The sequence below is a fragment of the Mixophyes fleayi genome, chromosome 12, assembly GCF_038048845.1.
Source record: "Mixophyes fleayi isolate aMixFle1 chromosome 12, aMixFle1.hap1, whole genome shotgun sequence".
Lineage (NCBI taxonomy): Eukaryota > Metazoa > Chordata > Amphibia > Anura > Limnodynastidae > Mixophyes > Mixophyes fleayi.
Genome location: NC_134413.1, coordinates 12,501,267 through 12,528,074, shown reverse-complemented (window position 1 = coordinate 12,528,074; position 26,808 = coordinate 12,501,267). Strand labels below are relative to the sequence as shown.

Below are 26,808 nucleotides of genomic sequence, written 5' to 3'. Positions count from 1 at the left end.
TAACTTTGATACACATCTTAATAAAGACAAGATACATTTATTTGATGTTTCTGTTTGCGCATTGTTTGGTGTGCTTGCACCCTGGCAGCTTTCATCATATACCTTATATCTTATACCTCAAATTTTAATTTGGATATAATTGGTGACAAAAAGACAACCTTAATATGCAAACATACTAAGGTTACCCCCATCCCCACACACACACACACACGCAGGAAAACAACTTTCTTGCCTCAACAAACACTACACCCCAGCTCTCTGAATCAGGAGAATAAGGAGGAAGCACAGTGTCACTCAGTCACTGGAGATTCCTCCTGCCATCAGCAGGAGAAATGTTGGGTGAATGATGTCACATTGCAATCCCTTCTTTAGTTGGTAAGCATGGGGACAAGGAAGGAGGAGTAGGCTGGGGATGGAAGTGGAGGTGAAAACAATTTCCCTAATGCCTCTTTAATGGTGCAGTCTGAGACATGATTATGGTGCAAATACTATTAATTTGCTGGCGTGCATCTTACCCGGGATTCCTATTATTTAAATTGGAAAAAAATAAAGTGTCTTTATATTGAAAAGCATTTTGTAAGGTGCACTGCAGTAAAACACATGTGAATAAGCCCCAGATACACTTAATGGCTTGTTTACACTGTCTATGCGTTTCAATACAGTACATTCAGTTGTACATGTGGCTTGTTGTGGTACACTTCATGTGGCCACTGAAGTGATACAGGTTGCCCGTCGCAGATATAGAGCATACCACACTTTGAGGGAGCGAGGACGATAAAATGGGCAGGGGCTGACTATTCCGCTTACATACACAGACAGGGGCAAACACAGGATTTGTAGAGGGGAGTTTCCACACCACGCCACCAGTGGGCGTGACCAGCATCCATGGGGGCATGGCTATAATATTAGACAGTTCTTGGATGCTCTACAATGCTTCCTATCCCTATAATATACATGGGCAATGCTGCGTGCACTACTGTTAGGTGCACGCAGCTCTCCCTTTTCAGTGGGGGCAGGGTCCAGCCACCTCAATTATACAGTGCCCCAGGCATGGAGGGGGATTTCCAGGCACTAGGACCCCCCCCCTCGGTTTGCCTATGACAGACAAACAGGAGTAGAATCTTTCCTAAGATACAAATTCTCACTTGTTCTCTTCAATGTCTTGCCACTATATTTTCTTTTTGTGTTGGGGGGGGGGGGACGACTTACAAATGTTCCTCTGTTTTTTTTCAACTCAAGTTAAACTAGACAATCACCTGTTATTCTTTTTTTAAATGGTTCCTCGCCCAGCAACAAAAAAAAACTAAGTATAGTCTGTCGATAAAGAGGTGCTCATGCCATAGTAAAGAGTAGCACTCTCCACCTCTGCAATCAGATGACATTGCAGTGCTGGCTAAGCAGACTTCCTGCTCCTTATAGACCTGTATTGTATTACTCGGTGGGACATCTGCTTAGCATCTACTGCGTTTCACCTTTACACCACCAATAGGAGCATAAAAAGCATCCAACTTTTTGCTGGGTTGCAGGGTGCCAGGTTCTACATAGTAAACGTGTGTAGTATTATTTGGACAGTCCCATGAAAGATCACCATGTGGTTTTCTTTGTGGGTGACTTTTTGCCGTGTAGAATGAGGCGGCAGATGTACCAAGTCTGATATATTCCATCTTCTCGTTTTTTTCTCCCCCCAGCAGCTCCCCATCATGGGAGGGGCCTTCATGGATTCGCCCAATGACGAATTTGGAACGGAGTATTCGTTATTCAACTCCTCAGCCAACGTACACGCAGCTTCTTACCTCCAAAGCCCACCCGAAGAGCCGGCGCATTCCTCCAACGACGCCATATTGTTATGGATTGCCATTATCGCCACCATTGGAAATATCGTGGTCGTTGGCGTGGTCTATGCCTTCACTTTCTAAGAAGAATGAGACTGCAGATTGTGGCGCTTCAAGACACAAACAGTATTTTTTATTGATGTACATAGGGTGTTCATTATTTAAGCCCTGTCAGACCTAAAATGAAAAAGGCCATGAAACATTTAACAAAAGGAATGATATTTCATTGTGGGAAGCAAGCAAGCTTAAGTGCTCTGTGGTCGTCTGGTTGTATAGCCTGAGGATGTGTATCTCTACTCTGCTTGCAGAAATGGAAGCCTCCTACGCTTAATTAGATTAATATGTGTGGGTAATCGCTAATAATAATAATAATACTACTAATACTGTTGTTGTTTCATATATTACCGTATAGCCAGAGTTTTTTCAATGTTTGTGGACCAATGTTTTCAAAACAAACATTAAGAAAAAGTTCTATTTTTTTTTAATTGATATTCTCTAAGGAATTTTAACGTCTCTGGGTCTCCAGCTGTACGCTATAGGAAACACAAATCAAAACATGTGTTATGGTCTAATTAGCTAATTATCTGGCTCTCAGAAATACAGTCTGACCTAGTAAAACAAGGGCGAGTGGAACAGAATAACGCAATCCCTGAATTAAACCAAATTCATTTATTCTTAAAAGATATGTATAATTTACCAAGGGCTTTATAAAACGGTGTTAGTGTTTTTTTCTGGTTGTTTTAATATTTCTATAAACATAAAAAAAAATACATTTCCACAAAACGTCATGAACGGTCAGGTTGTTTTAATAACTAAAAACACAACAACTTTGAGGCGATTTTTAAAGTAATCATTTTCCTACTTTAATAGACATTTTAGACAAGCTTAATGTTACTAAAATTATATAGTGGAATTATTTATCTAGTTATTTGTTTTTTTATGAGGTAAAACTAAGATCCCGTTCCGAAAACAAAATAATATTGTGAAGAAAAGAACCCAAAAGAGATGGGCTGTGTTTTTCTTGCCGTGAATAACAAAACACTCTATTTACTTAAAAAAATAATTCCAAAGTTGCTCTCTATTTGCTGCCATATTTATGCAAGTGTCCATCCCAAAATGCAAAAGCACAGTGTAAATGCTGTTTTATTAACCTTACAAAGTAAATAATGTTGCTGGCCAAGACAGCGGTGTCTTTAGATGTGCAATCTGATGGGAGGGGTCGGGTGAATCGGGGGCCTTTGTGGCTGAGTGCGGGCTAAGAGCAGGAATGCAGCTAATTCTGCACCCACAACAAGATATCATTTTGCGGAATAAGATTATGTAACTGAGGTAAAGGGGTGGAAAAGAAAATTTAGGGGCATTCCCTCTTTTCTGGGAGTCAGCACCTTTTATTGCCACACAAAAAGACTTTTTCTGAAATTATAGATTGGGTGTCATTCTAGACTTCAATAGTACGCATTTTGCACCTATCTCATACTTGCCAACTCTCCCTGAATGTCAGGGAGACTCCCTGAAATAGGGGTGATCTCCCTCACTCCCTGAAGAGTCTGGCATTCTCCCTGATGCTGAGCCAGTACAAGACGTGGTTGGCTTTGCCATCTGTGGCATGATGACACTGTTCAGAAATTGTGTCCTATGTCCATGTATTGATGCCTATGGAGGTGACCATTTTCATGGAGACCAAGATTTAATCAAAGACTGACAGGTAAGACAACATGACTTCAGTAAAGGAGACAGAAATGTAAAAGACACTTCAGTCTCTAGAGATTCATTAGCTGCTTTTCTTTAACGCATAATTGCCTTCTCTCCCGCAATGTCCAGGAGACTCACGCATTTCTGGGAGACCTCCCAGGCTCCCAGAAGAGCTTGGCAACCTCCCAGTTCTCGCCCCTACAACAGATAAGTGGTGGAGCGTCATTTTAGCATCTTAAAATGATGCGATTCGTCAAGCCCCTCCCCCACACCCCCACCTCCCCCCAGGATCTCCCTGAAGCCAACAACAAAAAGTTGGCAAGTATGACCTATCTATAACAGTCATGTCCTTTTGCAGTAAGAAAAATGCTGTGTGGGCCCTAAACAGAGCAGGGAATAGACACTTAAATTTAGCCTTTTCACTGGGTCTTATTCAAATTCTCTCATCCTGCAAAAGGAAAACTTGATTTTGCAAGTCAAATTAATATTAGGTGCATTCATACACCAAGTCATCACTCATCTAGGAAGGCATTTGATTCACTCAGATGCCCTGATCAGAAGATCCCAAACATTGCATCTTGACAGAAGCCCCATCTTTACCCCTAAATTCCCGGTAAAAATTGGTGAACGTCTGCAAAAGGTGTAACATGATATCACAAAACAGTATTTGCACTCTCTTATTGCACTTCTACACGTTTATAAGTTATCTGTAGCGCATTTCCTATAGGGATCGACCCTCTTAATTCTAAACGGAACTTATGTGGAATTCACGTTACGGCTGAATGTAGCTCACGTGGAACTGACCACAAGCACGTGACCGGTGCTTTAGAAATGGGAAAATCGTTTTGGGTTTCAAATATGGCTTATTCAAAGGGACCAAATAATTTCAAATAAACTGAAGCCGTTTAGACGGCTGGCAAGTCACATGCTCCTTTCTAGAGCGCGAAACAGGAAAGGCGTTGGGAGAGGAAATGACAGCAGCACATACAAATCATCCATAAGGGAAGGAAAATGTTGTGCCGTTTAAACTATTGAACTAAATTTAAGGACCAAAGTGCAAATCAGTTTGTGAGGATTTGCTTATCTCTATTTCAAAGGTTTGATTCAAATGTTTTTTATTGAAGGAGATAGTTTCCTTTTTTAATATGTAGGCAAAAATTTTAAACTCTAGTAGGTGGACTCAATATTTTGACGCAAAATTATTTTTATTATCGAATTTAATAGATGATGAACTTTTTCTACCTGATCCTGAACGATCTGACTGCTAAAGAGTCCACCAGCCGTGGAGAAATAGTAAATAAGCAACAAAAATATAAAAGCACCAATACTAAATGAAACAATGGTGGTCGAGGGGCAGTCTCCAATTACTTAATTAGCAGAGTGTTTGTGACATAATTGCATATTCTATGAGCGCATCATCATAATTGCCATTTGACAAATGATAAATGACATTTCACTTTCCCACTTCAAAAAGAACTTTCCCAGCAGTTATGGGGTTAAACTATTTCCAGGTCATGTGATTTTTTTATGTGCTGTTTATTGATTCTGAAACTTTTTACTGTATTTTTGGTGCATACGGATATAACCTAATAAAAAGTGAAACGATTTATTGATTTTTGGTTACCATTTCCTATTTTACAAGCTAAAAGGTAAAAAAAAGTTGTCACACATTTGTACACTAGGCATTAAATGATCTGGTAAATAAAAAGTCATTGAGGAAGTCCGTGGTGAAACACAATGCTAAATAGAGACATACTGCTTCAACCCCTTCATGGCTCCTCAGTGTAGGGTACAGGCTTTCTGCTGAGCATGTGATACGACCACTGTGAGACAGTGAACAAAATTAGGGAGAATCTTAAGGCTAGCACTTAGAGCCTGTTTAGAGGTGAACGCATGTACAAATGTAAAAATGCAGTTGGCCTAGGATGTGTCGCAAGCCACAAACGCACAACTTACGTTCGGATTTTGAGCTGAGTGTGTTTTACCCTTGCATGCACTGGCATTTGGAGAATCGGGTAGGGGACGTTAATGCGTAAGTTCAGTGCAGTAAAAGTGTTGCTACACAAGTCAACCACAATACACCTATCTTTAAGATACGCCGTTGACGCATTTCTTTGTGTTTGCCATAAGTCTGGTGCAAGCTGACGATGCATCTGTGCACCGGATGCATATATATGCTAGATTTAAAGCTGCACATCTCTTAAGATAAATAATATAGAAAAATAAGTGTATTTTGCGTGTGTGCAACAGTTGCATTCTTACATTCATCTCTAAATCAGGCCAATAATAAAAATAAAAAAGATATATATATATATATATATATATATATATCTATATCTATATCTATAGTACCTTAACATCATATTTTCACAATGTTTTTGCTTTAAAGAGAAGACACAACAGTCAGCCGGGCTTCTATTAATACATGTATGATTGAGGAAACTCTGTGACGAACTATCTTCTTTATATATGTACATAAGTCTTGGCGGGTAGGCCCACATAACTTTAATTAAGCTGTCTGTTGCGTTTCCTCTGTAATGTTTTATTGATCACTCATATCTTTGATGTACTATCTCAAAGGACAATCAATATTTCATGTCAAGTCTTTCATGAAAGGTAGACCCTGGTATCTTAATTAGTTGTTTCCAAACCGTTCCAAAAAAGGAACCCTAATTAAACGTAGGTAAAAGGGGGGGGGGGGGGAGTGATTCTCAGATGGATACGTCCATTGATGAAATATTCATTTGGAATATAAAATCAGTGTCTAGCCCCTGCCAGGCAGTTTGTCAGCAGTACACAGAATCTCATTGATGTGAAGGGTCTTTAAGGGCTCATCCACATAAGTGATTTCTCGAATAGCATTCCAAATGGAACGTAACTCCGGAACACTGCCAGTGATATAGAAAGGCAGAGAGACCCATCTACCACAATGGTTTATGTGAGTCAGAGACGGGAGTAAATGGTGTGAACGTTAATTTATTGTACCGTGCAGTTGTTAAGGGAGACTCCCTGAAATAGGGGTGATCTCCCTCACTCCCCGAAGAGTCTGGCATTCTCCCTGATGCTGAGCCAGTACAAGATGTGGTTGGCTTCGCCATCTGTGGCATGATGACACAGTTCAGAAATTGTGTCCTATGTCCATGTATTGATGCCTATGGATGTGGCTATTTTCATGGAAACCAAGATTTAATTAAGTGACAGGTAAGACAAAATGACTTCAGTAATGGAGACAGAAATGTAAAAGACACTTTAGTCTCTAGAGATTCATTAGCTGCTTTTCTTTAACGCATAGTTGCCTTCTCTCCCGGAATGTCCAGGAGACTCCCGCATTTCTGGGAAACCTCCAGGTTCAGCAAAAAACAGCAAATCGAATTAGTAGGAGGCAGGACAGGAGAATATAGGGACATCTGGTCCAGAATGAGTCTATTCCTTTGATTAGGGAAAACAGGAAAATGTGTCTACTACAGATTCACCATACAATGAGCCTGATTCATCAGGGAATACAAAACTAATGTAATTTGCATGTAAAAAAAGAAACATACGCAGTTTGAACGCCTGTACTCCTGTATTCAACTACACGCAGATCTGCAGAAATGTCTCCTGATTATGGTGTAAGTACGGTCTGCCTATACGGCACTTACAGGATATGAACAATACATGTGAGACATCTAGTCCCAGCAGAACGCACAGGGAAAATATTCAATTATTGTCACCTGTTAATAATACAATCATTAAGAAAACGACATTGAAGAAAACAAAATTTTTTACTTTTCTTTTTTTTGTCAAATCGAATACATTTCATCATCATCTATTTATATAGCGCCACTAATTCCGCAGTGCTGTACAGAGAATTCACTCACATCAGTCCCTGCCGTAGTGGAGCTTACAGTCTAAATCCCTTAACATACACACACACAGAGACCGAGAGAGACTAAGGGCAATTTAATAGCAACCAATTAACCTAGCAGCATGTTTTTGGAGTGTGTGAGGAAAACGGAGCCCCCGGAGTAAACCCACGCAAACACGGGGAGAACATACAAACTCTACACAGATAAGGCCATGGTCGGGAATCAAACCCATGACCCCAGTGCTGTGAGGCAGAAGTGCTAACCACTAAGCCACAATTTATGAGGATATTCTCAATGCGTACTGTATAGAATGAATTTCTACAGTTGCTCCTGACTGCAAGCACACGTTCAAGCATGCGTAAAAGTCCATCATCACTATCAATCGGCACTTACCCCTGCCATGTAGCTGGTACAAGTGATACAGATTTGCGCAGAGGGAAAATACGCCAAGTAAACGGACTTACGGTCCGTAATGAATCAGACCCGCCGTGTTTCTCTACAAACAAGATTCACACAACAGAACCTAAACCCCACTGTGCCTAATATAATCCAGCTGGACATCACCAGCATAGGAATATTACAGAGGTGGCTCTTGACAGTCTTAGAAGTAAATAGGAAAAGTGGCATTACACTAATGTAATAATATAATGAAGTGTGATATACACAAGACAGAAGAGTGTATTAATAAATGTGAAAGTTGCATTTACCATATAAAATGTAATTAAATACAAACACAAATACAAAAAAATATTCAATTCAATTAAATACAAACAGCTGTCTTCTTTCCTGCCGCAGTCCAAATAGAAATCTCAATTAAGTGACGCATGTTGACGTGCGCGACTTCATCTAATACCATAGCCGCACTAATGATCTAAGTACTATCAGCTACAAAGGTCAACCCGGAATCAGCCAATTAGAAAGGCCCAACTAGTCCCGCTAATCATTATCATCATCATTTCTCATTGCACCAGCCCTCCAGCCCCCCGAAGGTACAGGCAGGTGTATCTCCATCTGCGTTCAGACCTTGGGCCTGATTCATTAAGGATCTTAACTTGAGAAACTTCTTATTTCAGTCTCCTGGACAAAACCATGGTACAATGCAAGGGGTGCAAATTAGTTTTCTGTTTTGCACGTAAGTTAAATACTGACTGTTTTTTCATGTAGCACACAAATATCAACTTTAAATTTCAGTGTACAAATAAGCTATCAAGTGTTTGTGTGCTACATGAAAAAACAGTCAGTATTTAACTTATGTGCAAAACAGAACACTAATTTGCACCCCTTGCATTGTAACATGGTTTTGTCCAGGAGACTGAAATAAGAAGTTTCTCAAGTTAAGATCCTTAATGAATCAGGCTCCTACTCCCTAATTACGTCAACGCGCTCTTACTGTGTTCGGCCTACGCCTTCCCGCCCCTTCACTTTTTGGAAACTTGCACAGTAAAAAAATGCAGATTTTATGTAAATAAAACAGACGCGCATCTAACTGCATGAGCCTCACTATATCTAAGGATACTTTGTTGCTTTGTTGAAGCGAAGACGAGGGAATCCATTTATCCTGGATCACATTTTGCCCAGTGAAACGTATGACCCCAAAGCTCGGGAAGTTTTTATTGACAGTGGACTATGATAATTGAATTGCTAGAAAATAGTTTGCAATAAAACTTTTGGAGCACTCATTTCTAAACATATAATAGCAAAACTAATTTTTAACCCACAAAACTCCTAAACAACTTTTTTCGCATCTTGTACAGGAGATTCCCTCTCGACTTTACCAACATAATATGATCATATTAGAAATCAAATGTATTACCCACCTTTTACTAATAACAACGGAAAATAACTAATACTGACAACTATATCTAGCCTATGAGAAGTTCTACTGAGCAGTTGTCTAATACATGTAAAATAATAGCAGAAAAACTTCCAGCAAACTGACATGAAGAAGTGGTACTGTGCACTTTCCATACCTAGAGAATAAATACACATCCTGAGAATTGCATCCAGCATACATACCAATAGAGGTGACACTGCGCACATTCCATACCTACACAGATTATTGTATACACAGGAAGCTGTGCTTAAAGGGAACTAGAGAAGATAAAGTACGGCTGACTACACAGTTTGGTGATACATTCAGCCTCACCAGAGTACTAGCCGGAGGAAAGGAGGGTTGAAAGTGTTAAAGAATTGATCTGAGGTTGAAATCTGCTTTAAACTTCCCTTTCTGAACCAATGTGCAGCCTACTGAGTCATTAGGGACAAGGCACAAAGCATCAATGTTAGCAGTCCCTAGTGAATCAGTAGGCTGATATTTCATGAACATCGGTCCAGTCCACTGATGAAGAATACATAAATAATCTATTATTTATGTTTCACTTTATAACATATATCAGAATTTAGCCACAATTGAATTAGCACACTGGCTTTAAACAAAGTCCTTCCTTTCCCCCACTGGGAAACATGAGGCTTGTAAATACTTGATAAACAGGTTTGGAGAAATTGGTCAGTAATTAACACATGAAAGACTGTAGCCTGGTTCCTGTGGAAGGTAGTCTCTACCCACAAGAGGGGTTTTTTACTTTACACAGAGGAAGAAATGGTCTTTTTTGGGAGCTGCTGGCAGACTGATGAGAAATGCGGCCATGCAGATAAGTAAGTTTCTTAAAGGCCTTGGGCCCTGACTAGTTGGATAGATGTTAGAATGGAGTTTTTGAATGGAATGAATGAATGAAAGGGGAGTGTGAGACTGGAAACATAAATGTTATAATTGTTGAATGGAAGATGGACTTCGAATCTGGACGTGACTCCTGTAGTTCTGTACAATCCTTGGAATTCCTGTTGTGTTTTGGATTGATTGTTGGTATAAATGAAAGCATTCATGTCATATATAGTCCCGTGTGGTTCTGTGTTGGTTTAATGCTGTAATGGAGTTTTGTATAGTAATGGTATGGAAATGGTTGTGCATAGTTTGTTTGTTAAATAGAATGGTGGTATCGGAAAAGCATATTTGAAGGTTGAACGGAATTGCCTGAGTTTAGCGCAAGAGTTATTTGGAGCCTGTGTTGGTTTCATGCCTTGTAATAATGTTGCAATGCTGTGTAGATATAACATAGGTATGGTGTTAGTCTGATTTTTATGTGATTGTGTAGTCTAATAAGACTGCATTGGCAGTAAACTAGGCCATTGCGAGCACATGTATTAAGTTGGCTGACACTGTGCTTGACTCCTGTAGTGCTGTAGAATTCTTGGAATTCCTGTTGTGTTTGGGATAGATTGTTGATATAAATGGAGGCGTTTGTGTTACACATGGTTCTGTGTTGGTTAAGTTTTGGTCATGTATGCATGGAGTGTGATTGGATGGCTCAGGAAGTGGTCAGATTGTTAAATATAACGTTTATTTGGACAGTTGGTTTAAAGGGTAGTTTGTAGCTCTGAATCTCTGAAATAGTGTGGTTTATGGCTGGAAATGTTGGTGTGGTTGATATTACAGCGAAGTGAAGTGCCATGTGTTCAGAGCAGTGGATAAAATGAATCTAGTTTCTGGCAAGCCTATAATATGACTGCCATCTAGTAACTCATGTGAAGGGAATGTGGATAATAGACAATGGGGTTGAAATACCATATGTTAAAATGTGAGATGAATGGAGTGTGTCTGTGTGGTCTTCCCCCCCTCCTCCTGCACATACACAATGCATTTAGCCTAGCAAAATAGGTATAGCTTAAAACATACACACACACAAACACCTATAGACAATAGTTAGTGAAAACACACACACAATTACTTATATATTTAGATAACAAGCAATTAATGATATATGGCATCAAAATCTATATTTTATGTAAAATATTGTTACGCTGTTTACTGCTTCATAATATATACACACGTTTCATAAATAGAATGTGAATAATACAACACGTTTTAAATGAAACTATATTTTATTTTCTTGAAGATATGAGCATAAGCTAGTATATTAATATTGGTCCTGTGGATTTATGGGAATATAAGAATGATGTTTCTTAGGTTAATTTAGAAGTACCTTTGCGAGGAGTTGGTTGACGGTAATAGTCATATATATAGCGGTATTAAATGGTCATACATACATTTACCAGAATATTAAGGAGATTACCACCCATCAACGGAGGAAATCATTTTACATCCACAAAAGGGTTTCCTCCATTGCATGAAGTTGACGATTCCACTGTAATTAGTCAGATGATTTTTTAAATATATTTTATATTGTTTACTTCTCTAACAATTCTCTGTGTTTTGATCCCGTACTGTGGACCGATCACGTCTCTGATGAAAGAAGGAAAAACGCGTCAGTCTTCACAGCCTACCTATATTGGAGTGTCTTATCCAGTAGAGTCAATCCAACCGATTATTGGAAGCTTTTGGCAGGTAACCTGAGCATGATTGATGTGGTATTATATCATGTTGTTGGCTTTGGATTGGAGTCTCCTCTCAATAGCAGAGCTATACTGCTTCATATAACTGGGAACTATTTGAGCCCGACTAGCTTGTCACCCATCAATGCTGTTACCTGCTATAATAATATTTTAGTATCCAGTATTGTTTTTATTTTCATTGTCTAGATTGAGCAGACACTATGGGGTCGATTCAGCTCTCGGCGAAGTTCCTCTCAGTGCCTGTGATGTAACATTACATATCTTTCCTCACACCCTATAGAGATGCGCAGGAACATCCATGATGTTCCGGTACCCGGCGGACTTGAAAAGTGTGGAGATGTTGCCTATAGCAACCAATCAGATTCTAGTTGTCATTTTGTAGAATGTACTAAATAAATGATAACTAGAATCTGATTGGTTGCTATAGGCAACATCTCCACTTTTCAAACCTGTCGCAACTCGCAGCTTGATACATTTACCCCCAGGTTTTATATATACATTAATATTGCAGTGATTTTACACTCAATAAATTATCTTTGAAAATATCTTTGTTATTTCTCTTGGCTCACGTTGTCTCCCGCTGTCCTATATCGATTACGAGAATCACATATTCATGCAGCATATTGTGTTGATCCTGCACTAATTCCGCACTATCGGTTCCGTGTGCTGCGTTCTGTTCCACACCGCGGGACCTCTAACTCTTTCAGACACTTGCTGCTCCTTTGAACTTATGATGTCAGAAAACAGCTAAAAGGTTTATTTACCAGCTTTATTCAACCATAATGTAAATCACCTGGGAGAGCATTTCTATTTTAAACTCCGACACAGAGGGATGTGAGTCAGACAGAATGCATTACCACTGGGTAAAACATCAATTATTCACTATTCTGTCATTTTCTGCTTAAATGTGAGATAAAGATTTCTTTCCTCGAAGGTTCATAAGATGGTTTTTCAACCTCTGTGCATCAGAATACTATGGAGGCACAGTACATGGGGGTACATGGGGGTACATGCGGGTACATGGGGGTAAATGGGGGTACATGGGGGGGTGTCTAATCATAAACATCTGTATATGAATATTGTGAGCTAGCATTGTAAAATTAATCAGAGGTATAACTAGAGATGCTCACTGACCCACATGAACTGGTTTTGGTTTTGGATCTGGATTAGCTTCGTATTTTGGTTTTGGTTTTGGATTTTTTAGGAAATAAACTAAAATATGCTAAAATCCCATATTTTTTCTCTTTTTTTGTTCCTACATTATTATTAACCTCAATAACATTTATTATTTCACGTCATTTGCAGTCAATTTTGACCACCTCACAGATCACAATATTATTTTCATACACTTTCGGACAAAGACTGCAGCGACCTGGCTGGATGGTAAGCAACAGAGCAATGACACAAACACACAGCAGTTCCTACCCCATCTAGGACACACTGGCACACAGCAGTGGCAGAAAAGAAAAATGGTACAAGATGAAATTGTCCTTGGCCCCGACCCTCCCTCCCATCCACCGTTATTTTGAATCTTAAAAAGGAATCCAAAACTCGCCAGATCCGAGATCCAACGACATAACGATGACGTTTTGCCTCAATTTAGATTCCGAGGGCGTGCGGAAGTACCGAGCCGGCTCAGCTCGGTACTCGGATCCCCTAAGTTCGGGTGTGTTCGGTTCTCGAGGAACTGAGCCTGAGCTTCTCTAGGTATAACTAGAGGTGGGCAGAAGGAGCAGGAGTTTGGGGTGCAGACAAGTTCTAGCGAGGGTGCCACACTGGGAAGAGACATCGGGTGGTGGAGAGGGGCAGAATTTTAATATGATTATACAATGTATTTGTTTTTTTCTTTTTATTTTACCGAACTGGGTCTATTTCCCAAATGGAATCACAGATTTTTAGCATTTTCGTCCCTAGGAATATCCCTAGTTTTCATATTGCCCAACTGCATTGTAAAATACCTCTATTTTGTATACAGAATGCAATTATTGTGCTCTAATTAGTATTTATTGAAGAAGAGTATATACAATTCTAAAGATGGAATTATAATCAAGTTCAGTAAACAAATGGACGTAGCATCCATCGCTGGGTCCCATAGGAACATGTCATTTTTTGGGGGGGTGGGGGGAGTTATAAGCGATCCAATTGGCAACAGGAAGGTCTAGGGCCACACGTGGCTCTCCGAGCCCTCACCGTTGTGCTTTATTGACAGTTTGTTATAGCTTGTACCATCTGTTTTATCTGTCGGGTGATATGTTATTACAGATAGGTGTCTCTTTCTGTGATTAAATGTATTGTTTGATCTTATTACTGAGATTAAGTGTGATGTGTGGCCCATTTGAAGTTTAGAGGGCCCTCCATGTGACCCTGAAGTGTCTCAAGTTGCCCATCACTGGCTTAGATTGTTCTGGGCTCAAACAGAGCTATGAGCATCGCCCTGGTCATAAAGGTAAGCACAGCGCTATGAGTGTCTGTGGTTAGAGAGACGCTCATAATGCAATCAGTGTATCTGTGGAAAAGAGGGATTAACCCGCAAAAAAGCAGGGATAGCTCTGCAAATAAAACAAAGACAGGGGGCGCTTCATTGGTGTAAACCCTTTCACTGTTTCATGAAATAAGCCTTTAACAGCATACCTCCCACCTGTCCTGATTTTATCAGGACAAGCATGATTTTAGGGCTCTGTCAGTCTAGTGCTTTAAAGCGCTAGGCAGCCCTCTGGGGGCGTGACCAACCCCTGCTGCACCGCAGACACTCCCCTGAAGAGCCCTGGCCACACCCAGAAATGAATATCTTATGGAAATAAACAGACATACAACCACCTTTAAATGGGCCCCTTTGTTGTTGTGACCCATCTACTTATTGGCCATTGTGATAAACATTGTGTGAAACACCATTATTAAATAATTGCCTATGTTAATTCTTTTGAAATGTAACAATTCTGCCTTTATGCAAAAACAGGGGTCTTACTGTTAAACAAAAGGGGGCCAGGTCAAGGACTGATAAATTGTACAACATGCACCACAGACAGAAATCCAACCTATTATGGTTCCAGCACAAAAATGTGAATTACAGAAATTCTCAGCAATAGGTTTCAGCCTGTAATGTTTGCTGCCCGTCAGTCCAGACACAGCTAGCAATCTCTCAGTGAAGGCGGAATTAAAATCTGTGTTTTCTTTCTAAGCACCAGATGTTTTATAACTGGGATTGTGTTCTCTCTGTGCACAGATTTCGGAGCAGATGCAGCCTGATTGTGCATGAACTCCTCTGAACCAAGTGCCGAGCAGAGATCATGGATGCGGAATTCTACCAGGAGATGTCCTGATGCAAACAAATCTATTACCCTGTGAATCAGGATTCGCTCTCCTAAATGGCAGAATTCACCTGGTTTTATAAATGGGTTTAATCTGCTCTGCGATCATATGTTGTAAAGGAGTGATCTGATGACCATGAATCTCATTGACCCATGAGGATCCGAAACTGCCAGAGGCGCTCTTCTCGCCCGCATCTGTTAGTCTAGGATGCCATTGAATATTACATGTTCTCAATGTAACTGTGCCAAGATAAAAATTCTGACGTGTTGCAGAATTCCAATGAATTGAGTCGCTCTTCCTGGCTCCCCTTCTATTTCTCTCTCTTTCCCTTCATGATATATCCTCAATACTTTGTATATTGTATCCTGGTTGTCCAAGGGAAAACTGAGTCGTGGAGTAGACAGGCAAAGAGCAACAGATGAACTGGGTGCAAAATATACTGCAACTGACCACATCCAGGTGAATGCACAGGTTGCAGTTCTATAACATAATGTTGTAAAATTAGTTACCGTAGTAACCACAGGCGATAAAACTCTTACAATTTTCATTATCTATATTGTAAGATTAAACCATGCTTTAAAAAAGTGTATGACATAAATCCTGGTTCCTCCTTCCACCAATTTGCATTAAAGGCTCAGTTAAAGCTCATTAAGGTAGCAAACGCCCCCAATGATGACATCATTCGCAAAATCACCTGACAAATGACATCATTCATGATGCCATTGATGAACATTTCAAAGATTACAGCACTGGCATCGTGCGAAATCCTTTATGACAACAAAGCAGCAATAATGACATCAGCAATCACATGTAAGATCATTATTAATAAGTCTACAAAACCTTCAGATTTAAAGTGGTGTATTGAAGGTGTATTTCATACTATAAAAATCAGGATGCAGGGACTTTATGTAGAGAGAGATGAAACATTATGCAGATTTATACAGATTTAGGTGAAGTATGGCAAAAAAATAAAAACATATTTCCCTCTTAAAATATAGATAATGAAAATTGTAAGAGTTTTATCGCCTGTGGTTGCTAGGGTAACTCATTTTACAATATCCATAGCACCCGTGGGTAACATTGGGCCTACCCAGTAGTAGTATTATAGATAGATAGATAGATAGATAGATAGATAGATAGATAGATAGATAGATAGATAGATACATAAACTTTTCTGCAGCTTCCCATATGTAGATAGATATTTTATTCGCCTACAAGATTATATCCATTTATTATCTACATTTCTCATGGAGAACCCAGGATCGTGGATTGCGGTCATGAAGCTTTATACATAATGTATATCTAAGTTTCCGCTGGAACAGGCTGTGTCATTGTACAGATACCTTTATAGATTTCATACTGGGAGTCCAGAATATATTATTAATGTGCGTTCTGCTTATAAATTAATGACACTTTGCAATGTAAAGCAATAAGAAGGTGATTGCTAAATTCTCCGGTGATGTTCACGATGTGGCTGTGTGGGTTAAATGTCGAGATGTATAAGTTCTCAGCTGGCGCGGTGAACTCAGGTGACCGCAGCTGGTCTATGGTAGACTAGAATCTACAACCTGAATTCACTGGGATAATCTGCACAGTCAGACTAATAGTAATTCCCACTGTCTGTCACCAAGATGTGTGTTTCCAGATGCTTAGTGGAAGATGATGCTGTTAGACATTACTTTACATCAGTTTAGAGAATACTCCATATACTGACGGGGAAGTTGGTAATTAGTAAACAAAGGATAGAACGTTGAATCAGTTATATTGGGAGACAGAGAATGTGGCAGGGGGTGAACATTTAGTTGATGATGTAAATAAAATTCATGTGGACAGGGAGAGAAGGGTAAACCCAGATATTAGAGAGTTGCATTTACCATGATGTGATATAATAAAGGGAATTCAAATTTAGGTGGTATCCTGTGTAAGAAAAGAGTAAATGTTAGAGATATTGCATCGTTGAATGAACGAGGTGTCAAAGTGTTCCAAACTGTCACGGACAGGGGCCTCCATTCCCTTAATCCGGCCCTGTTTGTACGTGTGGAGCCACCTATAGATATGCAGGTGCATGTATACATGAGTTTACATACATTTCAAAATTACTGCATAAAGGTGAGTAAATGATTTGTATAAAATAAAGTGCATTATGAACAGAGCTTCTATGATAAACACGAAAGAGGATTCTATTGACACATGAAGAAACAGACAGATACATTTAACATAACGATTTTTCATCAAGGATGTAGACATTTCTCTAACGCTGCTCATTCCATCTCCACTCATGCGGCTATAATATGTTTTTAGCCCGAGACAGCACAGCCGTTGTTTACTTCTTATTTGTGATGACAACAGACACACAGCTCGAATGATGAGACTGAAGACAACACATTGTCACTTTAAGTGTCAGGGAAGGTCAGTGACAAGCACAGCCTAGCGGGTTGTTGGAAGAAGTGTCAGCAAAACTCCGAGGTCCAGAAACTCACGTTAGCAGGAATAAAACCTTCCCTTTTCCTCTGTTGTATTGCTGATGTGTGTGTGCGTACAATGCATGTTCTATGTAGAGGTTAATTGTTCATTTATTGACTGTAACTGTAATTTGGTTTTCACTCTGGGTGCCAGCAAAGCTAAAGGGCTCCATCAAAGTTCTACTAATTAGAACTTCTGAACCAGCGCATTAATTACAAACGATCTTTATTCCTTATAAAGGTACTTTATCTTTTAACAGTAAATGGACATAAGAACTGCCTTTGTTTCCTATCTCAAATGCATACATTTTAATGTTGCTATGACCCTGGTACAATTTTTAAAACTGTTCCACAAAATACTGTATTTACTTCAGTGGCTGTGGATATTCACACCTAAGTAGAAATTCTTAGGTAGAGATGCTCAGACTCGGTTCCTCAAGAACTGAACACACCCGAACTTAGGGGATCCGAGTACCGAGCTGAGCCGGCTCAGTGCTGTCGCGCGCCCTTGGAATTGAAAACGAGGCAAAGCGTCATTGTGACGTCGTCGGATCTCGCGAGTTTTGAATTCCTTTTAAAGATCCAACATCACGGAGGGTGGGAGGGAGGGCGGACCCCCATTTATCTTTCCTGCCACTGCTGTGTGCCAATGTGTCCTAGATGTGCTAGGAACTGCCGTGTGTTTGTGTCATTGCTCTGTCGCTTACCATCCAGCCAGATCGCTGCAGTCTTTGTCCGAAAGTGTATGAAAATAATATTGTGACCTGTGAGGTGGTCAAAATTGACTGAAAATGACTTTAAATTAGTGTTATTGAGGTTAATAATAATGTAGGAACAAAAAAAAGAGCAAAGTTATGTGATTTTAGCATATTTTAGGATTTTTTCTAAAAAAATCCAAAACCAAAACACGAAGCTAATCCAGATCCAAAACCAAAACCAGTTCACGGGGGTCAGTGAGCATCTCTACCCTTAAGTGCTCGGAATTCCTTTTTATTTGTAGACTATAATTCTCCGCGGACAAATACAGCGCAGAATGTTTTCAGAGGCGAATCCAAACCGGAATTGTATCGCTGGAATTTCGCGCTTCTGCAAAACATTTTGCTCTGCCCTGAGATTTCATTTGTGTGGCATTTTGTGATGTCACTTTAAAAGTGTTTTTTAAGGGAGCATTAATATTACAATTATTAAGTTTTATTTATAAAGCACCAACATATTATGAAATGCTGTACATTTAAGAGATTATGACGCAAACGTGTTACATACAATAACAAGAAAAAAAAGGTAGAGTGGGCTCTAGCCAAATGAGCTTACAATCTAAGAGGTATAGGGTACAATCAATACAGATAGAAACTGGGGGTGGGGAAAGTGGGTGTGGCTACTGAAAAGCAAAACCATTATCACCCTCCAATAATAGAGCAGCATCGGTGCTTAGAATTTGGTGTCAAATGGTGATTGAGTGTGCTGTTTGTCCACCAGCTTGTCCGTGGCCATCCTGAGCTTGTTGATACATCCTTCTGTCCTCAACTTGTTTTCTTTCAACCAGCTCGGAGTAGCTATCTGACCAAGTGTTTCCACTGCTGGACTTAGCATACCTGTTTATAGGACATTACTTTCATCTCATTACGCCACAGCTTAAATCTGGACTGTCTTTTGTACTTTATTTCCTCTTTTCTTTATCACGATATTTCCCACCTGGAGACTCCAATGGTCTAGTTTGTTTTCAAAACCTGTTGTATGAACTGTTGCTCCACGCACAGAAACAAATGTGACCGGAGCAGTGTAGTTGATCTAAAGCACAGATGTCAGGAATCCAGATATACACTCACCTACTGCAGAATATATTCATATAGCCTGATACAAGTGAAGAAATGTGGAACTGCTTTTACCATCTACAGAAACACGAAGAAAGCAGTTTACATGAAGTCAAGCGAGTTCTAAGACCTAGATTATGTGAACAAATTGATTCATAAAATCACATTAAAATACATGTGGTTTGTTACACACAATTTTTCTAGTGTACAGTGATGTTTTGCACCGTTATGTTTCTGATATATGACTGGGGGGGTCAACGGGGGAGGGTAAGAACAAGCATGTCACGACTTAGTATAGCGTACCTGCTATTGTTGGCACTACTCGAAGGAAGGTGCGGAATCTAACGTGCCCCTGGTATTCACCAGGGACCCCCACAAGGAGGTATGGACTCAGCTGCAGGAGACACGCAGGTCGCGGTCCTTCCACGAGTCAGATAGCGAAGCACGAGAAAGAATTGTCAGACGAGCCGGTTTGGTAACGGTGCGGGCAATGAACACAAGGAGAATCCGAAGGGAAGGTGAGTCAAGCCGGGTCACTAGCGTTCTGGAAGCGCGGTACAAAGGGAGATCCAAAAGGGGTAGTCAAAGGCAATCCAGGTCACAAGGGTCACAGGCAGGCAGGCACATATCAGGAGACAAGCAATGAACTGGAACACTGTGGAAAATGCTGGAGGCAGGTAGGGACCTGAAACTCTGGCACTGGTAGGAGGACCAGGAGGGGTTTATATAGTGCTGTGGGCCAATGGGAGGTCAGCGCCGCAGCGCTGTCATAATAAGCGCCATCGCGCTCAGAGCATAGCGTCCTGTTGCCTAGCGACGGAAACGCTCTAATGTAGCGGTAGCCGGGAGTGGCGCTTCTGGTTGCTAGGCAACCAGACGTGCTGGAGAGGAAGTACAGGCGGCCGTCCAGGGAGATCGCGGACGGCGCCTGACAAAGTGTCAGGCGTAGGTCGATTATAGTAAAGGCATATTCATGTAGCTGCGACTGAGGTAGATCTGGGTGCACTTGCACATACACGCAGTATATGTAAGAAGACATATCTCTTCTAAATGCTGAGAGCTGGTTCAAGGAGATGCCATGATGACGATCAGCAGCACTAGCTAGCAGCTTCTGATTGGCTTGGGAGATGCCATGATGACGAATAGCAGCACTAGCTGGCAGCTTCTGATTGGCTGGGGAGATGCCATGATGACGATCAGCAGCACTAGCTAGCAGATTCTGATTGGCTGGGGAGATGCCATGATGACGAATAGCAGCACTAGCTGGCAGCTTCTGATTGGCAGGGGAGATGCCATGATGACGATCAGCAACACTAGCTGGCAGCTTCTGATTGGCTGGGGAGATGCCTTGATGACGATCAGCAGCACTAGCTAGCAGATTCTGATTGGCTGGGGAGATGCCTTGTCCTCCGACATCTGGCTGAACTGATAAAGGCAAGCACACCTTAAGCTCACCTGAAGCGAGGTAACAGCAGCTTTAATCAATTTTAAACTGGCTTTTACTAAACCAACGCAAGTCCAATGCAGTCTGGATAATAGATCCAATACTTGTATAAAAGAGGATTTGTAAACTCTCACTTCTGCTAAAAGTAGGAATCAACAGGATTCTTTGAGAAGAAGAGGGGCATTCAGGACAAGGTCTGCATGGATCATGTGCTGCCCACTATGTCACTGAACACCTACGTCACTTTAAAATATTCTGCTGTCAAAAGGAGGAATTGTAGTTCCAGAAGAGACGGTCTACAACCTCTGTACATATTGTGGCTGGTGATTTACTGAAAGAATCTTAAAATCCAATTAATTTTTATATTGACATCATGGTGACACTTAGGGCTAGATTTACTAAGCTGCAGGTTTGAAAAAGTGGGGATGTTGCCTATAGCAACCGATCAGATTCTAGCTGTCATTTATTTAGTACATTCTACAAAATGAAAGCTAGAATCTGATTGGTTGCTATAGGCAACATCCCTACTTTTTCAAACCCGCAGCTTAGTAAATCTAGCCCTTAGATTTTCTTTCTCTTGCTACATAAAATTATCCACTAACTGATCCATAATTAATATGATTCCATTTGAATATAATCTTACCAACTTCAAAAGTCTGACAAATTGGTGATTAGGACCATTTGACGGCTTAATCAATGTCTTGCGCGGTGTCTCAGAAGTCTGTCAAGTATAATGTGTCAAATAAGTCTGCAAATCAATGGTTTCAAATGAAAGCGAAATGTGTACAATGGCTGGTATAAATAGCCATAAAATAAAGATATAAATAATATTATGTATTCGCTGCCGACAGGCAAAGAAACTACATATAAAGATAAGTTGACAAGGAAATGTTTTAATTTAAATTGCACTGATCTACTTGTTGCCATTCGCACTTAATTCCATTTGCGCGCCGTTACTTGCTTGAAATCGACCTTACGACTGCCTACAACTCGAGGGGCGGACAAACAAAGGCGAAGTAAGACAGACTTTAAAAATGCATTGTGTATGCAAAGTACATATTAAGAACAACCTGATTTATGTATATAATGTAAACAATAAAAGATAGAAAAATAAAAAAAAAGTAATACACTTTTGTATTAATGATTATAGTATTATTATTTGTTCATTTATGTTATTAATTTGTTTTGCTTGCTTTCTGGTGTGACTTTGTATTGCACATATACAGCACATAATTTGCACTGTGTTCTGCCGTAACGTTTAGACGGAGTATTTACACCTAGATTAAAATTGGGACAAATCTCGAGATTTAAATATGGGCGGAAATACGTTCAAGTTCCGTACTCTTCTTTTAAATGCAAGTTAGGTGCATATTGTCTTCGGATATGAATCGGTCCCTAGAAGTACTATTTTGTCAGCAGTAGATAATTGAGGACATATTGAAGTTACAGAAGATATTTGTTATTATGAAGCAGCAACATACATCTCATCAACTGTCAGTTTCTAGTGTCCTGTCTTGTATAATTAGTTAAAAAAAACCTTTAAAAAATACCTAGAGAACAGTAGCTGTTGCAATAAGGATATAAATAAGTATTAATCTATCACCCACAATTTCATGTGAGTCCCATTTCGATCCTGAGTACTTCTTTGATCTTGGAATCTTGGTGGTGGATTTGTCAAAGCATCATCTATCATCTTACCGCTAATAAAGGCTCTCACTAGGTCACATGGGTAGTGGTGTCTGACAACATTTTTTTAACGGTTTCATATTTGTGAGAAGATGATTATGTGGCAAATCTATCTGGATGCGAGGCTGCGAGAATGCAATTCCCATTGGCCACATATTATGCCAGTTGTTGCTGTTTTACAGTGGGTGGTATGTTATGTCAGGCTCAGCAGTGTGAATTCCTCTATTTCAGCCATAATGCGCTTGTATCATATTATGATGAGTGAATAACATCTATTGCTCTGGAATGTCAGCAACCTGCCTGAAATCACATTACCTAAACTATGTAGCAGATATCTTCAGTCATCAATTTACATCATGACATCCTGACATCTAAAATGGAAAAAGTAGGGACACCTCTGGCCTCTTGGAGAGCTTTAAGACTTTTTTGCTGTGGAAATCGGGACTATCCTCAAAATACGGGGGATAGTTTGTAGGTAAGCATTGGCTGTGTGATCGATGAATTCATTGCTTAAAGACCCCCCATTCTCCCCAACATTCACTCCAAATTTAGACACACACACACACACATATATACTGTATATAATCATTGCTATTAAAACATTATATCAAATTTCACTTTTAATGCTCCCATTATATAGCAATAGTAATAAATCGATTTAATCTGTTACATCGAACATGGTTTTTAACTTCCATTAAAACACATGCACCATATTACATTTTTTTTTTTTTAAATATATCCAGTATATATCACTCAGACTGTAGCATTTTATCCAATGAACAAAATAAATCTCAACAACACTATAAAATACATAAGCTGTCAGGAGGACCATAATTTACATATAATACAAAAATCGGTACATCACCTAACAAGCACATACATGTCCAATATCTTCAGGCATGAATTTCCGCACACATATACCAGGGAGAGTTTCTGTTGGGAATCACCCTCCTATGCTAGCAATGAAGCACAAATAATATGATCTTGATTTTTTAAAACATTATATAACTCCAGAGAATATATATACGGAAAATGACATTCAAAACAACATCTCCTTTGGGTAATTATCTGTAACCACATTAGTGGCATATCGCCAAATTATTATAAACAATCTAATGTAGTGGAATGAATATTCCGGTGCTTTATTTTTATAGTTCTCAGATAATATGAATGTAATATTTGTTCCAGTAGAAATATGAGGTAAAAGTACCATTCTTTGACCACGATATATAGGCTCACAAGCCGAGGTCAAAGAACGGGGAAGTTTATTTCTCAAGTATTGCTGCAGTACGAGGACTGCCGAAACCCTTACTCTATCTCCGACTCGTAATGTCGATAGCAGTAGACCTTCAATATTAAATATACTTTACTTATTTAAATTATATAAATAAAGCATTTTTTTCAAATCAGAACACTAGCCAAATAATTATTACGTTTTTAAATATTTTTTTATACATTTTTAAAATTGTATTTTTATTTATTATTTATTTTATTTTATTTTTATTTATTTATGTTTACATTTTTACTGGAAGTCTACCAGTATAAGCCGCCACCATGATATTTTATTGGCGATAGGAGGTTTGCTTTAACCACAATAAGTGCTTTTTATTTTTAATAAATAGACCCCTTTATATCTTTGGAACCTTTAAAATAAAATAAAAAAGCTCTTTTGCCGTTTCTAGCGTCTTCCTAAATAAATGCTAGTAATGCACAGAAGACGGGTCATTCAGCAGAAATGGCAACTGGTTCAATAATTCGGTACTGTTGCTGTCTGCTCTGTTTAATTAGTTATTATGGTTTGTAAACATCCTAAAATAAAGACATACAAAAATAAGCAATAGATGCAACATAATTAACCAGACAATTCTCCCCACTAAAACCAAAGTGATGCCCAATATTGATCCGATTGTAGTCGTTCAGATCATTTTTGGGCACGCCCGTAAGTCTAGTAGGAAAATCATCCAGTATGAGCAGTCATCTTTCAAACCCATGTACAGCCCCCTAAATATTCTGGAAGTGATCTGGAAGTGATCAGAACTCTCGACCAGAGTGCCAAATGATCAGGGGTGCCAATAGTGGAGGAAGCAGGTACTGAGTACTGGGGCGTTGGCCTAACTGTATAGTGGGAGGAGCCACTAAGCTGATGTGACCACGCCCTTTTCATGGGGCTATGGATGGGGAAGTGAGAAGTTGCTGTATTGGGGCCTGAAAATTCTCTTGGTGGCCCTGCAAACGGTCACTCAGCAGTAGAGATGAGCAGCAAGATAGCAACAATTAAGAAAAGGTTTGTTTGGCTATAACTCGGTAGTGGTTCTTGTTGGAAAGTTTTGAGCTATCCAGTATGCTGCAATCCATTAATCTGTGGCCTTTGCAACACAAAAGTCTTCACAACTTGCTAATTATAGTCAGTGAATTTGTCAGTCTTGCAAATACTTTATTTCTGTGCCCATCCCTAGTCAAACAGGAGTTGCACATGAAACACACTTCCTCTATAACATAGCCGTATCTAAAAAGCTATTTTATTTAAAGTGACTTGCACTTTATTCACACTTATCCCTTAATTATCCACAGCTACAGCTTCCTAGTCGCCACAAGACTTTCTTAGAGTGTACTTATCCCTTGCACACAGTGGAGGAAGCCATTTTGTATCCTGAACCAATATTCAGCAGGTTAGATAGGTACCAGTCACTTTGTTCCTTCTGCCTCTGTGATGGTTGTCCTAATTCTAATGAATATTGGTTTAGGTTACAAAATGGCTGCCTTCACTGTGTCGGCGACATGTAAATATGAATATACGTCAACTACTTTATATGATCTAATGTCATTATAAAGGATTACCGATGTTAACCATTTAAAAAAAAATTAAATTCTGTTCAATGGTATATATATTATATATATATGGCAGCAGACAATTGTCAGGGGACTTTGTGTACCAGAGTACAACGTTTACAGTAATTGTTTGTCAGTCAGATTCTCCCACCAGTGTCGGTCGCAGTGTAATGGAAGGACCTTAGTGTCAGTAATAGCATTTCACTGACTAGGGGATTGGATTCTGATGTGCAAAGTGTTTAAATTAACCTTTTACATCCATCAGTCCTCAATGACTCAAGAGAGTTAATTTCCAGTAAGTGATTTTTTATTTTAGCTGGGTCCAGTGGAAAAAAAACAACAGTGTAGCCGATGAAACTGACACATCTCATAAGCATGAACATCAGTCTGGCCTTCAAAGGGTTAAAACCCTAATCTAAAAAAACAGAATTTTTTTTTCCCATTGTGGTCTTGCAACTTATTCTGGACATATTGTACTACATATGACATATCTCACGTCCGGGGCTCAGAAAATATATTTTACTTCTAAGCCCAAATTCTCTCTTTTGTTGCACTGTGCAGGAATCTAATGGGTGCGCAGCCGGAACGCTGAGATTTTTTTCCGTACAATGGCAGACACAAGGTCAGAAAGGACGGAGTATATGAAATTAAGCAGGCAAACTGGCAACTGGCAAAGAGAATTACTCAGAGAGATGGAAGCACGAGACAACCAGAGCATGTAAATAACAAGCAATTCAAGATCACAGCTAGGGAGCACCACATCTTGGTGTCAATCATAAAATCTCCAAATGTTCAGTGAAATGAGAAAGAGATAAATAAAAGTAACAAAAATTGGAATTCTGAAGCAGTTTAAATGAGATTTATGTACCAACCTGAAATATGTACTTGGAGTCTGTTATATACAGATGTTTCGTATGATATTTTGCAGGCCTGCAGGCACAGGGGGGAATTGTAAACAGGGGGGTGAAATAAAAAAATATGCTAAAAGAAAGTACTGCATGTAGATATTATCAAATAGAAAGGTTGTGTAATGCAATCTAATGTATGCAAATATATGCAAATCCTTTTTTTGTTTATACATGACCGCGTTAAACCATCCCCTTCACTCCCCTAAAAATTCGCAAGCACCAATGATGAACGCGCAGGGGCAGCGTTACCTCTTTTTCAATTGAATTGCACGAGTTTTACACTGCGCTAACTAAAAACGGTCACTATAGCAGTTAAAAACCCGCAGGTGATTTTTTTTTTTTTTTTAATGCTGCAGGAAAAAAACAACTTGCAGCAATTGAAATCCCCACTAAGTGTGAATGGACCTAATGTAACAAATAGCAGTTGGTAAGTTTAGTTCACATACAAACAATTAGCTGTTTTCTCTCTTTATTGAGTATTCCAGTGTCTTTCCCCAGGTAATGAGAGACTCACTGGGAAAACGGACACCCTTTTAAACTACACATTGCAGGTGTAACTATTCATGGCCCGCTGTCT

General features: G+C 39.6%; 1 protein-coding gene across 2 annotated transcripts in view; it reads left to right on the top strand.

Annotated features, from left to right (window-relative positions):
* Positions 1–5,137, top strand: part of C12H14orf132 (chromosome 12 C14orf132 homolog) — a 30,024-nt gene extending 24,887 nt beyond the window's left edge. Inside the window, exon 2 of one of the 2 annotated variants that reach the window (XM_075191836.1) lies at positions 1,689–5,137. In XM_075191836.1, coding sequence (XP_075047937.1) covers positions 1,689–1,916 — 228 coding nt within the window. In that variant the 3' untranslated portion in view covers positions 1,917–5,137. The remainder of the gene's footprint in view (positions 1–1,688) is intronic. The other variant, XM_075191838.1, reaches the window with a different exon arrangement.
* The last annotated feature ends 21,671 nt before the right edge of the window (positions 5,138–26,808 follow it).